The following is a 17,098-nucleotide window of genomic DNA, read 5'->3' as shown; positions in this document are numbered from 1 at the left end:
GCTGACTTGCACACTCCACTGTGTGTACCTTAGTGAAAAGGCTACCACTCCAGAAGGAAGTGTCTTCATGGAGAAATGCGAGTTGGATGTAGACATCTGGGCCTGATTTAGGAAGCCTCTGCGAGATGGATGCCTTGCAAAGAACAATGCTTTTCTCAGAGGCCGCCAGCATCACAGGGACACTTAACTGCTAAGTACAAACAGCTGTCCCACATCTGCAGGATCCATTTTCAACCACTGTATACAGTAGACACTGCTGATCATGAACTCGGGCCTGGCAAGGCTCAGGTCCTACAGCGTAGACTGAAGGTGCAAGGTGCACATGTTGATTGCAGATTGCAAGGAAGCTCCGGGAGGCTGCTCCGCCTTCAGACTCGGTTTCTGAGCTGAGTAAAGTGAGACTCGGGCTGTCTTAAACTGTCTTGATTTGTAAAAACAAGATAGAATTGCATATGGCTGCCCAATGGGCTTGAATGCTAACCTCTCCCTGACCCTAAAGAACCTAGATACAACAAATCAGTATCATGAAACATTAGAGCAGAGAACCTAGAAAATCACCTGATCCTACCCTGAACATCATTGAGGATTTTGGCATCATTCTCATGGGACACAAAAGTGATAGCCAGGCCTTTGGTGCCAACGTGACCGGCACGGGCCACCCGGTGGAAGTAGGTGTCCGAGTCCTCAGGTATGTCATAATTGAAGACGATGTTGACTCGCTCCATGTCCCTCGGCCAAACAGATTGGTGGCCACCAGGATCCGCAGCTGAAAGTCCTTGAACTGCTGATAGCGTGATAGGCGCTCCTCCTGGGCCATGGCCCTGGGGGTGGGAAATTCTGTTCCACGAGTAGCTGGGCCAGGGCCATGCAGCACTGCACCAACCTCACGAAGATCACCACCTGGTTAAACTCTAGCACGTCCAGGAGGTCGAAGAGTACGCTTCTTTTCGCTGTCTTCGAGCTTGACGTAGTACTGCTGCAGCCCAAGCAGCGTGAGCTTGGTCTCGTCATCCACCAACACCTCCATGGGATCTTGCATGAACTTCCTGCAGACGGGCCGGATCTCCTTGCTCAGCGTGGCACTGAACATCGTGCACTGCTTCTCGCATGGCGTCAGGCGAAAGATCTCCTGTACATCCTGCCGCATGTCCAGCTGCTCCAGCATCTTGTCACACTCATCCAGCACAAAGTGCTTCACGTTTCTCAGGTTGAGGCTCCTGTTCCGCACGAGTGCCAAGATTCGACCTGGAGTCCCCACCACGACGTGGGGACAGTTCTTCTTCAACACCTCTTCGTCCTTCTTGATGGAAAGACCCCCAAAGAACACGTACACCTTAACACTGGGCATGTACTTGGAGAAGCGCTCATACTCCTTCCTGATCTGAAAGGCCAGCTCCCGAGTGTGGCACATGACCAGGGCGGTCACCTGTCCATTGACGGGTGCAATCTGCTGTAGGTTGGCCAGCACGAAGACTGCAGTCTTGCCCATTCCAGACTGGGCCTGGCACAGGACATCCATGCCCAGGATGGCTTGGGGAGTACACTGGTGCTGAACCTCAGATGGATGCTCAAAGCCACAGTCCACTATGGCCCTCAGGAACTCAGGCTTCAGCAGAAAGTCCCGGAAGCCAGAGCTGTGGATGGAAACGTAGGACCCCTTGACATCTTTCTTGGGGGGTTCTGAGGTGCTTTCTGTAGGAGCATGGGGCTCTTCATCTTCCTCATCCAGAAGCTCATTTTCCACATCCTGTCCCACCATAATACTGGTTCCCCATTCGCCTCCGTGCGCTCATAGAGTGGACACGAGCTAGAGCGCTTCCTACCTCCTGCGTTGGATCACAAGCCCGTATTTTTTTTTGAGTTTTACAATATTAACAATTTATTATATTCAATGACTTCTCTCTCTTTCATACATTATTCAATAAATCTTATATTATTTTTTATGTTATAGGTACACATGAAAGGTATATAATGGAAAGTAATAGGTATGCCTAGCCTGAATGCAATGCATACATTGTTTCATTATGTGTGTGTGTGTGTGTGTGTGTGTGTGTTTGTGTGTGTGTGTGCAGGCATGTGTGTATCTGCCTATGAAATACACTATCTATTTGTACCACTGGATTAATCACATGAGTGTTTCAGCTTTGATACTCTCATTTCTAAAAAGGGGAAAATATCGTTTAAAGTCGTGTCCCAGAATTACAGGGTAGATGAGTTAGTGATTCAAGCACTTTGAAAATAAAATATTATCAATGCAAATTAACATCATTAAGCATTCTTATTCATTGTATGTGTTTTTATGAAGAAAAGAATAATAAACTCAACACATTCAAAAAAGAAAGTAACCTTTTCTGATTTTTTAATAATTTTGAAAATGTTTCAAAAGGTTTGCCATTCAATCAGGTCACAAAGCTCTGGGGGAAGTGTCACCTTTGAGGATAAGTCTAAATATGTTCTTAGCAATAAATACCACCTCTCAATTATTTTAAAGTCAACAAGCTAGTTCGGAGAGAAAAATAATTCTTTTCTTTATCCCTTAACTTTATTTATTTATTTATTTATTTATTTATTTATTTATTTATTTATTTATTTTTGGCCTTTAAAATGATCTTTATTTCTGATCATTCCTTTACAATCATCTGCCTCAGGATCAACTCCCATACCTGCAGCTGGAGCGCAAATACCCCTCCCCCGTCCCCATGCAAATCAGATTCATATTTCCGATTCTAGGACACTTGCCCCCTGAGGTCCCATGAACTCCCCAACATTTATTTGCCCCTGTAATCACGGACCTGGACTTGGTCCCTTCCTTTGCCCACTCACAGGATCATGAATCTGGATCGTGGGTGCCAACCCATAATGCACCCTTGTTCTGTATTACGGCTTCCAAGGGCCCAGAAGAAAGCTTTTGCTGAGCGTTCCCATGGAGCAGGGTCATTACAGGGGCACAGCACAGCTACACGTCATGAAAACTCCACGTCATAAACTTTACATTTGCCAGAGTTGTGACAGTACTTGGTGCCAAGAAAGATGCTCCTGGGCTGTCCTAACTCCTTCAGTATCCGCGTGAGCTCAGCCCAGAGCAGGGCAAGTCTCTCCTCGTTGACAGTCCCCTGGATCCTGTAATATTCCAGGGGGACTGGGTACAGCTCGAGCTCTAAACTGCTCAGCCCGGCTGTGTGGCGCAGCAGCTTCTCCACGGTGTCCACGGAAAAGTTGTTCTCAGAGATGGTGAAGCCCCTGAGCTGGTGACAGCGGCTCAGGACAGGCAGGATGGCCTCGACTTGGGTGTCCACCATCGCACAGTTATCCAGGCCCAGATCCTCGAGGGTGGGTGCCACTGCCTCCAGCAGAGCTCGGAGGGGCTCAAGACTAAAATCCGCGAGGCTGAGACCAAATAGATGCAGGGACTTCAGCTGCCTGAGGTTCGGGCACTGGAACAGGTGTGTCAGGTCTGAATGGGTCAGCTGCTGGCAATTGGTTATGCAGAGTTTGTCCAAGGGGGTCTGCAGGCACCTGAGCATCTGGTCCAGACGGCCTCGGAGGAAGGAGGGAGAATCCATGTCGAGCTCCCGGAGGTGCCGCAAGCGGAGCATCTGAGTGAGGAATTGGGAAAAGGATCGCTGCTCTTCCTGCTGTTTCCTGTCCCAATCCTCTTCCTCCTCCCACTCCTGTTCCTCTTCCTCCTCCCACTGCTGTTCCTCCTCCTCTGTCAACACGTAGATGTGGGAGAGAGAGAGTCTCTGCAAGTTGCTCATCTGACCCAGGTAGAGAGCAAACGTCCCCAGGGTGGGCAGGTCCCAGGCGCAGTTCGCTTTAACCTCCTGGATGCAGTCCAGCTGCACCACATCCAGGACCTTCCTGACCCTCTGGAAGGGAACCTCAGAAATCCTCAGCGCCTTGCAGCACAGGTGTAGCAACCCTTCCCTCTGCTGGGCCCATTGGATGATGTACTTGAGAAACTCATCCCCGTCCCTTTCATTGAAATTAAGGTCTAGGAACACCTCCAAGGGAGCCAAGGGGTGCTCCATGTTGGGGCTGGAGCTGTGCACAGCCACTGGCTCTGTCCGTGAGCACTTCTGGGTGCTGTCTCCACACCACATTCTCCAGAACTTAGCTCCCGTGTTCCTGAAATCCAGCACCCGCAGTTTACACCTCCTGGGCCGAACCTCCTGGGCAAGCAGTACATCCAGCGCGTCCAACACGGCTTTTAAGAGCTTATTCAGGGGCATCTGTGACAGGCAGCCCAGAGGAAGGACAGGGAAGGGCCAGGCTTGCACCATGGCCTTCAGGGGCTTCTGCATTCTCCTACGGTAGGCCTGAATGAAGAGCAGCGGGAAGAGCTCAGCAGGCAGGTACTCCAGAGCTGCGATGGCCAAGGCCTGGTCCCTCAGCAGGCTCTCTCCTGCCAGCCTCAGGAGTGTGGGTGGGGTCCGGAGACTCATCTTCAAGGTGCTCAGAAAGGAATCCTCCAGAAACGTCTGTTGTGAATGGGTTGGCTGGGGCTCAAATCTCAGAGCTGGTGGAGAACCACGGCACTGACTGTAGAGCTGGAGGGCTCTGAATCTCTCCTCTGGTGTCTGAGGTTTTATCCACCTTCTCAAATGCTAACATCCAATCAGAATCCTCAGCCTCCAGCCCTTAATCTTAATCTCATTTGGATTATTTCTTCTCTGCAGATGAATGGATTAAGAGAAAGTTAGGGAGGGACAAGGTTGAGGCCTGGCTCATTGATTCCTTCCACAGACACTGACTGAGGTTGAATGATGGCCCCCAGTTGTCATCCTCAGTGAAGGTGTAGTGGGTTCCTGTTGTTAAATAGGAAAGAACACAACCAGAGACCATGGTGGCTGGGGTTCTTTGGCCACATTCGAGTAATTCAAATGTTGATCTGAGTCTGGTTGGTGACTGCTGCTCCAGAGGTTTCCTTAAACCCGTGGTCACCAATTTTTCGGACCTCACGACCACTGGACTGACTGAACCCTGTTAAGGCCTCAAGCCTGGAACCTGTTTCCTACAGAAAATGTCCCAGCTGGCTCCCTGGTCCTTTGCAATCTAGAACAAAACACGAGAAGCAAGATGGCGGGGATATAGGCAGAGGCGTCCCAGGTCTTGTCCCGGAGCAAACGGAGTAAGCAGCTGAAACTGTGCTGAAGAGAGGGAGAAGGTGCGGACAAGTGGAATCTGGGGAGAGGCCGAGGGGATAGGGGGAGCCGGGGAGGTGGCAGCGAATTGAGTGCAGCCATTCTCTCCAGAGCTTATTTACTTTTTAAACAGCTTTGTTGAGGTACAATATATATGTAAAGAACTACACCATTTGATGACTGACAGCTGTGATATGTTATGACAATCAAGAAAATAGACAAATCCCAAACCTCCCAAAGTATTTTTTTATGCCTCCCCCCTTTTTGTCGTAAAGATATTTAACCAAAGATCTCTGCTCTTAAATTTTGAAGTACATAATATTATATTGTTAGCTATAAGTACTTTGTTGTACAGCAGATCTCTAGAATTTATTTATCTATCATAAATAACATTATACTCATTGAACAACTCCCCATTTCCTCCCTACCTGGTCCCTGACAACCACTATTATATTTTCTGCCTCTGTGAGTTTGACTATTTTATTTAGTTTATTTTTTATTTTTATTTATTCATTTATTATTTTACAGAGAGGAAGGGAGAGAGATAGAGAGTCAGAAACATCGATGAGAGAGAAACATCGATCAGCCGCCTCCTGCACACTCCCCACTGGGGATGTGCCCGCAACCCAGGCACATGCCCTTGACCGGAATCGAACCTGGCACCTTTCAGTCCGCAGGCCGACGCTCTATCCACTGAGCCAAACCGGTTTCGGCTGTTTGACTATTTTAGATACCTCACATAAATAAAACCATGCAGTATTTGCCTTTTGTGGCTGACTTATTTCACTTAGCTTAATGTCTTCCTGATTCATCCATGTTGTCACATAGGAAAGAACTGCTTTTTTTTTTTAAGGAAAATAACATTCTATTATTAGTATGTCACATTTTCTTTATACAATCATCTGTCAATGGGCACTGGGTTGTTTCTATATCTTTATGTGACAACAAATTGAATAACCTAGAAGAGATTGATAAATTATTAGGGATGCACAACCTACTAAAACTGAATCATGATGAAATAAAAAAATCTAAACAGACTAATTACTAATAAGAATATTAAATCAGTCATCAAAAATTTCCCAACAAATAAAAACCCAAGACCAGGTGGCTTCATTAGTGAATTCTACAAAAACATTTAAAGAATTGATGCCAATCCTTCTCAAATTCTTCCAAAAAATTAAAGAGGAAGGAACACTTCCAACTCATTTTATGAGGTCAGCATTACACTGAAATCAAAGCCAACAAAGATAACATAAGAAAAGAAAATTACAGAGCAATATTCTTAATGAGCATAGATGTAAAACTCTTCAACAAAATACTAGCAAACTGAATTCAACAGCATATTTAAAGAATCAGCGCTGGCTGGTTTGGCTCAGTGGATAGAGTGTCGGCCTGTGAACTGAAGGGTCCCAGGTTCAATTCTGGTCAAGAGCACATGCCTAGGTTGTGGGCTCGATCCCCATTAGGGGGCGTGCAGGAGGCAGCCGATCAATGATTTTCTCTCATCATTATGTTTCTATCTCTCTCTCTCTCTTTCTCTTTCTCTCTGAAATCAATAAAAAATATATTTTTTTAAAAAAAAGAATCCCACACCATGACGGAGGACAATTTATCTCTTAGATGTGAAGATGGCTCAACATACACAAGTCAATAATTTCTGATATATCAAATTAAAAGAATGAAATATAAAATAACATGATCATCTTATATGCAGAAAAATCATTTGAAAAAATTCAATATGCTTTCTTTTTTTTTTTATAGTGTCAACATTTATTTAGATTTACACACACACAAATTTTTCTTGGTCACAGATCATGCATTTTCAAATTTTTGTGTGGAATCATTTTCACACTGGATTACATCAATATGCTTTCATGATAAAAAATGCTCAACAAACTAGGTACAGATGGCAAATATTTCAACAATAAAGGCCACATACTACAAGCCCAAGTCTTGATAAACCAAGGTTGCAGGTTCAATCCCAGGTCAGCAACATACAAGAAGCAACCAATGAATGCGTAAAAAAGTGGAGCAACAAATTTATATTTCTCTCTCTCTCAAATCAATAAATAAAAATAAATGGCTCTTCTTACTTATTTTATTCATATATATATGTATATACTAGTATATATACACATATATGTATTTTTTAAATATTTTTTATTAGTTTCAGATAGTAAGGGAGAGGGAGAGGGTGATAGAAACATCAATGATGAGAGAAAATCATTAATTTTCTGACCAGGAATCAAACTGTGACTTCCTGGTTCATAGGTAGATGCTCAACCACTGGGCCAAACTATATATTCTTAAGATTGGTTACTACTATTGAGTCTGAATTATAGAAATACTGTAAGACTTCTCATTTCTTTCTGTCTCTGGGTTTAATTATCTCATGTCAGCTCAAGGGTGCAGCACAGTTTTTATACAATAGAGATAGGCAATCAATGTAAGTCAACACACTTTCCACTGGAAAAAAAGCAGGTTGTTAACTACCAGCACACCCCTGCCCAGAATCATCTCAGAATTGCCTCAGAGAAGAATAGACTGTTAAATCAGATATGCAAAGAGAAAGGAGGATTATCATGATAGGTTTTTGAATCTTTGGAGAGACCATAGTCTTATTAGCCAGTTAAGAGTCTTAATGTTGTTAAGAGAGAAATGCATTTTCTAAATCCTATACAGTCATATCAGCATGTAAACTCCAGGGCTTGTGATGTTGAAGGTCCACCAGAAAGCACTGGTAGTGAGAACTCAGAATGCAATATAAAGGAACCCAGGCAACTAGGGAGGAACGGAGGAGGCTCCCGTGTTGGTGGAGAGATGTTTGAGGAAGTCAGATCCAGTGCCTTTGTTCTCTACCTCTACAAATCAAGGTTGGATTCCAAATATGTTGAGGGGGACATTGGGGTGTGTCTCCTATCAAAACATAAAATAGGTATGAAGGAATTCAAAGCACAGGGTATAGCGGTCCACTGTTCCAATAGACGAGACTCACAGTTAGTCTCTGTGTCCATCAACCCATCATGACACAGGAGTGATAGTATGAAGAGGTGTCTAAATCTGCACTGTCCAACATGGTAGTCAATATCCATGGGTGGCTACTTGACACTTAAAATGAGGTTAGATTAATCTGGGCTATAAATGTAAAATGCATACTATCATTTTGAATACTTAGCAAGAAAAAATGAAGTGCCTCATCATTAAGCAGGTGTGAGAGGGGCTGGCGCCTTCAGCAGGTGCAAGTGCCAGGCAGGACCACAGCGTGCGGGAGCAAAGAATTTTCAGTAACCACCAGAGGCTTGCCCTGATGACAGCAGCCAGCGCCCTGCCTTGGTTTGGTGCTCCCGCTCACCTGCTCCACCATTCTGCTGCAGCCTACGTCCGCCATGTTCAGCACTCTGCTGCCTGCTGCCAACGCCCACCATGTTCCACATGCGTTCCCTGTTGGTCAGTGCACGTCATAGCAGCAAGTTGTTCAGTTGTTCCACTGTTTGGTCTATTTGCATAGTAGGTTTTATATATATAGATGATTTTAGAAGCTTTGAAAAAGCTGGGCTGGCCAGCAGTACAACTTCACTTTCTTTGTTTATGTCTCAGGCAGCAGGGGAGCCAAGCTTTGCACATGAGCATTTGTATAAATTCAAGCAATGTAACTTTCTAAATTCAAAATGGCCTCACCAAATAGAGAAAAAGTTGGCTGCATATGTATCCTTGGATTAATATCCTGAACTTCAGTGCTCATCTTGTAAGGTTGCCATGAAGAATAACAGCAAAGGATACATGGTGTTTGCCATGTAGCATGATTGCATTATGAATTATAAAAATAATGTTTAAAATTAGATAGGAAAAGGTCCATGATTACTGGACATTTTAAATTTTGGACAATGCTGCCTTACGTTCTAACTTATAATGCAGTTATATTTACTATATTAATGTAACAAAACAAAATTCTGCATTATTCTACTCAGATAAGTATGAAAATAGCTAACACAAACAAGGTGATTTTACCAATTATTTAATCATCAGTAATTTAGATCTCACAATTTAATTTTGTCGCATGACTTGCTTACCCTGTCAGAGCTCATTTCCCATAGAGAATAAAGTACTGGGCAGGGTGTGATACAAATATGGGAAATGTAATTCTTAATATTAAAGAATGCTGATACAGTTTCACTTTTATGAACATACAGAGTGTCTACAAAGAGTTAAGATAAATCCTGTTGAACAGTTATGTTGCATCATATGTTTTTCATTTTAAGAAGTCCATATCTATTTAGGTCAATTTCAAATTATGGCAAAAGAGAATCTAAATGCATGATTGCTAGACTGAACTTTAATGATTAAATTTTGAAGACTTCTTTTAGTTTTTAAATCAAATATTTAGTATAAGTATTTCAGTTATTATCTTTTTTGTTATTTGAATAAAGTCATCATATGACTTTAAAAACAAAAGTGGCTTAGTAACAACATTTACATTTTCTTTATTTAGTGGTGTAATCATAAGCCACAAAGTACACAGCTACATTATTTTTTATAGCTATAAAACTCAATCCAGATGGGTAACCCACCAAAAGTGATGTGATAAAAGGCCTTCTTCTATATACTTTTGAAATAACATATTTCTTGGTGTTTCTCTCTCCAACTCAGCCTAGTTTTAAAAATTAAAGTAGCTATTGAACAAAGTCGAAGAAACAAATGAACAAAAAAAGGACATAAGATCATCAGGGTCTACAAATCAAAGCATGCCTGTGGAATACAAAGCCAATAGTGGCTCCAGTAATGACTGTCAAATTAAAGACTGAGGAAAAGACTGGACCTTTTAATAGATGAAATAGTTCAAGGCAAAAAGAGAAAGTGGTACAAAATTGTTAACTTCAAGTTCAAGGCTGGTGTGGAAATTATAATCATAAAGGAGTAATTATTCCCCTTTTGTATAGTACTATTTTCATGTCATTTTCCCCTTCAACATCCAACACAGGACTAAGAATGTAGTATATTTTCAACAAGTACTTACTGAATTGGATTTGACTAAAAACAGGCATTTTGTTTTTTAAATCTGGAAATAAAAACTTTAAGGGAAATATAAGTTGACAGTTTTCAAAAGATTTAAAACTCGGGGCCATTATTGCTTGGTTTTCTCTGATCACACATTCAGCTTGTGCTGCACTGGAGGGATCTGAGGTTGAGGGAACACTCACAAATGGACTAGGATAAGATGACTGTTCAATACCTAAAAGTGCTTTCAGAGCAGATCTGAGAAAACTATTGATCTACACAAGATTCAGCATTTTAATAGAATTTCTAACATTAAAATTAGAAACGACTTCAGATCAATATTTTCAGCCCCCAATTTTAAGCCACTAAATTGTCTATTACTGAAAATTGAAATTTGATTATTATTTTATAAATTAGTGTTCATATAGCCTAAGCTTATGTTGCTAACATTTTTTTCCCAAAACATTATCTTTAAAGAACCATTAAGTCAGAATACAGGCTCTTCTTTCCTTTTTATATAAAATTCAAGTGTACACCAGCAGGAGTGCCCTGAATTCATCAGATGAGCAGTTCCTGCTTACAGGAAGCAGTGCATGTGGCAATTTCAAGGGCGGTCATGCATGACCTATGCATTTATGGAGACAGATAATTGGCTTTGTGATAGGAATTCAATGTTAGATAATAAGCATGTTAAAGATCATTTTAATTCTAGTGTTAAAAAATTAGACCTTAAGATGCATTGTTTTATTTTGAGGCCTTTTGTGTAGGCTGCTATATAATTGATGGTTGAAGTTATTTCAAGTGGCGTAATATCAGATAGCCCAGAAATATGCCCTAAACATGGTAAAGAATGAGACAGCTTTCTTCACTATTAAGTTTACTTTGTAAATTAAAAACCAACATTATTACATAGATTAGTAAAATGTATGTCATATGAGTCAAACAATGGGGCTGTATAATGAAGAGTAGCATCCAGTCTGTGGTCCTAAATCTGTGTAACTCTCTTCTTCTTTTTACCCTTTCCCCTGCCCAAATCTCAGATTCTCCATCTTTAATGTAGGGGGAAACAAAATTAACTTTAAAATTTTGTTAAATTAATTATGAAAGGACCCAGTAGATGCCAAGTGACTGCCCCATACTACATGCTCAGTAAAAGTTGGTTCCCTGCCTCTTTGCCCCTGCCTTTCCCACAGAGCAGAGCTAAGTCTGAGTTCCTCCCCCCTCCTCCCTCCCCATCCTGACCCCTGAGCAAGCACAGCCCTCGCCAGCAACTTGGGAGGTTCTAACTGAGCTTGGCAAGAAGCTAAATGGAATGCTCAGGTCTTCAGTTGTTTCCCAAGACAGTGGTTTTCACACTCTGGATGCATCCAAATCACCTGGGAGCTGGCTAAAAAGGATTGCTGGGCCCCATCCCCAGAGTTCTCTTTGGGTTGCTCTGGTACAGGACTTCAGAGTTGCACCTCTCTAGCAAGTTCCCAGGTTCTCTGCAGGCCTCGGGCACAACTGCTTGCTCCATGTGCCAGAGAAAAAGCTGACTTGCCAGGGAGCTGAGCTCTAAGGGCTGGAGCCCAGGAGGAGAAGGACACAAAGGCCTGGGGGAGGGTGATTGCTGGGAGGGGAGTCTGGGAGATCAGAGCAGGGACCCCTCCTGGGAAGGGTAGAGGGAAGAGCTGCTGCTCCAGCTTTTCCTCTTTTTTCCTCCCTTCCCAGCAGAAATGAAGCAACCACCCTTGCCCCGCATCCCCTTCCTCCCTCCCCTCCAAAGGCTCCAGAGCCAGGTGAGGTCCGGGCTCAGGCTGCGGTGCTGGCTGTGAGGGCTGAGGGAGAGAAAGACAGGAGTAGAGAAAGGTATCCAAAACCCTGGACACACAAGCTGAGAGGGAACTGAAAATTTAGTCAGTTCCAGACTGGTTGGCAAATGCTCCTGGGTGGTTTGGGGAATCTGTGTAAATAGGAGGTTACCTGTGGCTGTGTTTGTCAACACCCATGTGCTCTAGTGGACAGTGAAGTGGAAGATGCAGAAGAGCTAACTTTTGTTAAGTTAGTGCCCAGCCCTGGACTAAGCGCTGTATACATTTTGCCTCCATGAAGTAGGCATTATCCCCATTCACACACATTAACTGTTCCCAAGTTACACAGGTGCCCACACCTGCTGATGCCTGACCTCCAACCCTGTTTTCTCCACTGGTTGGAACTACCTCATGACCTCCTGGGCTCTGTTGCTCCCAACAAGCTGTGTGACTTTGACCAAATCAATTTTTCAGAGCTGTAGTTTCTCTGCCAGTAACAAAAGTTGATGGTAAATACTCCCCCAAAGAGCTTTAGGGCACAGATAAAACAGTGAAGTGAAACTTCTAGGTGAAATGGAGGTTTTTGTGTGTGTCTCAACTATGTACCTAAAGGTTAATAGTAATGACCACAAGGGTAGCCACTTACTGGTAGAGATCTTACATTCAGTTCTGGGCACCACTGGGTTAACATTTTCATCCTGTCTTAAATAAAAACTCACCAGTGTAACTAATGTTTTAATATTACTAAACTAGAGGCCCGGTGCATGAAATTCATGTACAGATAGATTCCATAGGCCTGGCTGGCGATCAGGGCCTATCTGCAGGGTGACCGGTTGGCAGCCGCCTTGGCTGGTGGCCTGGTGCTGCCCGCTTGCCAGCCCTGGCCCCTGCCACCAGTTGGAGCCTCCAGGCTGGGGGCAGCTCCTGCATTGAGCGTCATAGCAACTGGTGGTTCCACTGGTAGTTCAGTGTTCAGTTGATTTGCATATTAGGGTTTTATTATATAGGATTATTTTCAAAATGCACCTCAACATAATCTTCACTAAAATTCTGTCAAATAGATGCCAAGGGGAAGACTAATCTTATGTCTGTGTTTAGACGGTTACTCTCAGCTCCATATAGACTTGCGGGTACCTGTTTGCTGTGACTTGTGTGCTGGACATCCACTGTGACAGTGTTGCCACTGGCGGAGGAGGCTTGTCGTGGCCCCTACAGATCAGATTCTAATGCAGTCTGTGCTGGAAATATCCAATATTCCTCTGCTCAGAGTTATGGGGTCCCTACTAGACAGAAGCATGATGTTCTGCCAGCATCCTAAAGGGAAACAGGTTAAGTTCTAGCTTGAGTGAAACTAGTTTATGCCCTAAGGCACTTCAGAGGTGTTTGTTAGAGAAACACAGGACTGGCCACCCCAAGACTTCTCAGAAGTTAAATATGGATTCTTACCCCTTATTTATGACCAAGCACTAAATTGAGTGAGCACAAGTCCTTTGACCCACGCCAATGGTTGCTGAGAGCTGGGATTTAAATCCTTTCCACCAAGTCAAACAGTTCCAAATTGTTATCTTTAGAGTTCTGAAAAAGGAAAATAACTACCCAGCATTCTTTTTTTTTAAGTGATATCAAGATTAGACAAAAGGACACAATGATATAAAAGTGAAATATCTGTGCTTAATTGTAGCTATTTTTTAGCCAGTACCTGTTGCTTCTCTGGCATATCTTTACAAAAAGGACAAAAAGGTTAAGCCTCTGTCCTCCCATTCAGTGTGCTGTGGCTTTCATTTGTCTGTTTATGCAGGTGTGGTACAACCACAGTGATAGCAGATTGAGTTAACCGAACCCCCTGCAGGTGAGAGGTTTGTTCAGAGTTACTGGTGAGTAATCCCTAGAATGAGGGGTTCAGGGGGCCTATACTCAAATAAATTGCATAGGAGTATAAATATTTCTTACACTGGAAAACTCTTTCAAAGAGAACCACTTCTTATTACTCTGTAAAGACTGATTTACAATGTCAGTATACTTACAGCCAGATGAAAGGATCATACATACATCAAATCCTGTTTTTGTTGTTGTTTGTTTTGTTTTTTGAACCTGGGATAGGCATCCCTTGGAATCAAATGCAGGAGAGAAATGTACTCACCTCTGCAAAAGATTGCTAATATGTTAAAGACTGTCATTGATTTTACTAAGGGGAGGTATAAGAACCCAAATAAAGAGTCCACATCTTATTAAACCTATCATTTAAATATGTTGAGAAGACTTTTGAAAAGGCCCAACAAGTTGCATGAAGGAGGAAAGAAAATGTATTGGAAAGAAATTTAGAAAGTAGGCTATTCAGGTCTTGTTGACTAGTATATAGAAAGTATGAGTTAGAGGGGTCATGAAGAAAGGACCCTCAGGTTTCTGCATTGGTAGTGGTGCTCAAACAAATGGGAGGACTACAGAGATTCTGCAAAGGATGAGAAATGTGAAGATATTGGAAACAATGATAAATTTGACCTTGAATAAGTTGAGTCAAATGTTCCCATGGGGTCTTCTTGTTCTGTATGTAATTAGTTAGATACATTTGGAGTGGAGAAGGTAAATTTAGTTCTGATCACCTGTAAGAGTCTCTCTTTCAAAATCCCAAGATGCTCCTATGGGTTATTGCCTGTTCCAGTGTAAGTGGGAATTCTTGACTGGACTCTGGATAGAGATGAAGAGATACCTAGACTGAAGTCTGCCCATCATTATTTCTTCCTCTACTGAAGGGATTTCAATTCTCTATGCTTTTCCTTTTCTCTTTGAAGTTCAACTAGGTCTTCCAGGCTAAAGTAAAATATGTAGATAGCAGAATTCAACAAGATATCCTGATGGAATAAAATGTGACTTAAAATCATAATGGAGTGGAGAGTTTAAAGTCATTCTTCAGAGGAGGAAATGGAAGAAAGTTATTTTGAAAAATTGCCATAAAACCTTGGAAGTAAAATAAAGTACTTTTTTTATGAAGTCTCAAGAAATGATCACATGTTTTTATTTAAGGTAAGAGTCTATAAAGTATTATTTTATTACAATACTCTGTTTTATGATAAGAACTAAACCCTACACATACCTAAAACTTTAAAAATTGATTGTTATCTAAGAGCTTTAATACTGTATTATATAGAACTAGAGGCCCGGTGCACAAAATTCATGCAAGGGGCTCGGCCCTCACAGCCCCACCTCCCTCATGGCCCCGTGGCCCCCCTCCCCACTCACTGGTCGTTCCAGAAGGTCATTCAGCTATCTGGTCTAATTAGCATATTAGCTCTTTATTCTTATTACTAGAGGCCCGGGCACAAAAATTTGGCACTCGGGGGGGGGGGGGGGAAGGGGGGGTCCCTCGGCCCGGCCTGTGCCCTCTCGCAGTCTGGGACCCCTCAGGAGATAATGACCTGCTGGCTTAGGCCTGCTCCTGGGTGGCAGAGGGCAGGCCCAATCCCTAGGTGCAGCCCCTGGTGGGGCTCAGAGCAAGGCTGATTGGGGAGTTGGGGCGCTGCCCCCTGTCATGCACAGAGCAGGGTGGATTGGGAGGTTGCGATGCCACCCTCAGTCATGCTCAGGATAGGGCTGATTGGGGGGTTGGGGCACCACCCCCTATCACACTCAAGGCAGGGTCAATGGGGAGGTTGTGGCGCCACCCCCTGTGATGCACAGAGCAGGGCCAATCAGGGGGTTGGGGCGCTGCCCCCTGTCACACACAGAGCAGGGCCGATAGGGGAGTTAGGGCACCACCCCCTGTCACACACACAGCAGGGCCGATCAGGGGGTTGGGGAGCTCCCCCCTGTCACTCACAGAGTAGGGCCGATAGGGGAGTTAGGGCACCGCCCCCTGTCACACACACAGCAGGGCGGATCAGGGGGTTGGGGCGCCGCCCTCTATCACCCACAGAGCAGGGCCGATCAGGGGGTTGGGGCGATGCCACTGTCACACTCAGGGCAGGGCCGATGGGGAGGTTATGGCTCTACCCCGTCACACACAGAGCAGGGCCCGTGGGGGGGGGGGGGGTTGGGGCGCCACCCCCTGTCACACACAGAGCAGGGCTGATCAGGGGGTTGGGACGCCACACCCTGTCATACACAGAGCCGCAGAGCGATCAGGGGGTTTGGGCGCTGCACCCTGTCATGCTGATCTGGTGCCAGGAGGCCTTGCGGCTCCGCTGATCCCGGTGCTGGGAGGCATATTACCCTTTTACTATATAGGATAGAGGCCTGGGGGCCGGCTGGTTTGCCCTGAAGGGTGTCCTGGATCAGGGTGGGGGTCCCCACTGGGGTGCCTGGCCAGTCTGGGTGAGGGGCTGAGGGCTCCTTTCAGGCTGGCGGTTTTGACTGCTTTCAGGCTGGCAGGAAGCTCCCAACCACTCCTTTTTTTCTTTTCTTTTTTTCTTCTGGGCCAGCTTTAGCTCTGGCTCTAGCTCTGAGGCTTCCACTGCTGGTTTGTTTGCCGTTCTATAATCGAAACAATGTATAACTTCAGCTCTGAGATCCCAGCCGGCTATATTTGTTAGAATGTTTCAAACTGCCAGCTCAGAGGCCGGCAAGTGAGGCGGGGAACGTTGGAGTCTGCAGTCACTGGAGCAAGCAAGCCTCACGTTCGCTTCCAACTGCCTGGCTGCCGGCCGCCATCTTGGCTGACAGTTAATTTGCATAAGGATATGCTGATTAGCCAATGGGAAGGGTAGCGGTCGTACGCCAATTACCATTTTTCTCTTTTATTAGTGTAGATAGCTGGTAACTTTATGATATTAGCCACTTCTGAAGTGGCTGATAAAATGAGAAACATTAGGTAAAGGCAAATTCTGATGAAATAATCTAGGACCAAATGTATCTTTTGGGGGTGGGGCAGGAGGGAAATACTTCTATCTCCTTAGGGCAGAGAGTTGTAGAAATGATCTGGCACAAAGATAACTCTCTCTGAGTATTCTCTCGAGGATAATCCCATATAAAATCTAGGGCGTAGCTGAATGACAATGATGTTTTCTTAATATTTCAGTGCCAAAAGAATGACATTCCTATTTACAAACTAAGTAAATCAGTTAATTCAATGACACAAAGAAATTTTATAACTTTGAAACACATGAAAAGATACTATAAGCAATGCAACACTATAAAGTGATAGTCACAATAATTAATCCCTTCACCTCTGTTCAC

General features: G+C 44.0%; 1 protein-coding gene and 1 pseudogene across 1 annotated transcript; both read right to left on the bottom strand.

Moving 5' to 3' along the window:
- Positions 1-554: 554 nt before the first annotated feature.
- LOC102424406 lies at positions 555-1,759 on the bottom strand (annotated as a pseudogene).
- Positions 1,760-2,963: 1,204 nt separating this feature from the next.
- On the bottom strand, positions 2,964-4,445 carry LOC111826396 (PRAME family member 20-like). The gene is made up of 2 exons (XM_023755354.1): positions 3,822-4,445; positions 2,964-3,596 (listed from the first exon to the last, which is right to left on the bottom strand). The coding sequence occupies exons 1-2, from the start codon at positions 4,443-4,445 to the stop codon at positions 2,964-2,966; spliced, it is 1,257 nt and encodes a 418-aa protein (XP_023611122.1).
- Between the last annotated feature and the right edge of the window lie 12,653 nt (positions 4,446-17,098).

This window comes from Myotis lucifugus, unplaced genomic scaffold (assembly GCF_000147115.1).
Source record: "Myotis lucifugus unplaced genomic scaffold, Myoluc2.0 scaffold_75, whole genome shotgun sequence".
Classification (NCBI taxonomy): Eukaryota; Metazoa; Chordata; class Mammalia; order Chiroptera; family Vespertilionidae; genus Myotis; species Myotis lucifugus.
The sequence above is the reverse complement of the archived record's forward strand: the minus strand, read 5'-3'. Positions and strand labels throughout refer to the sequence as shown.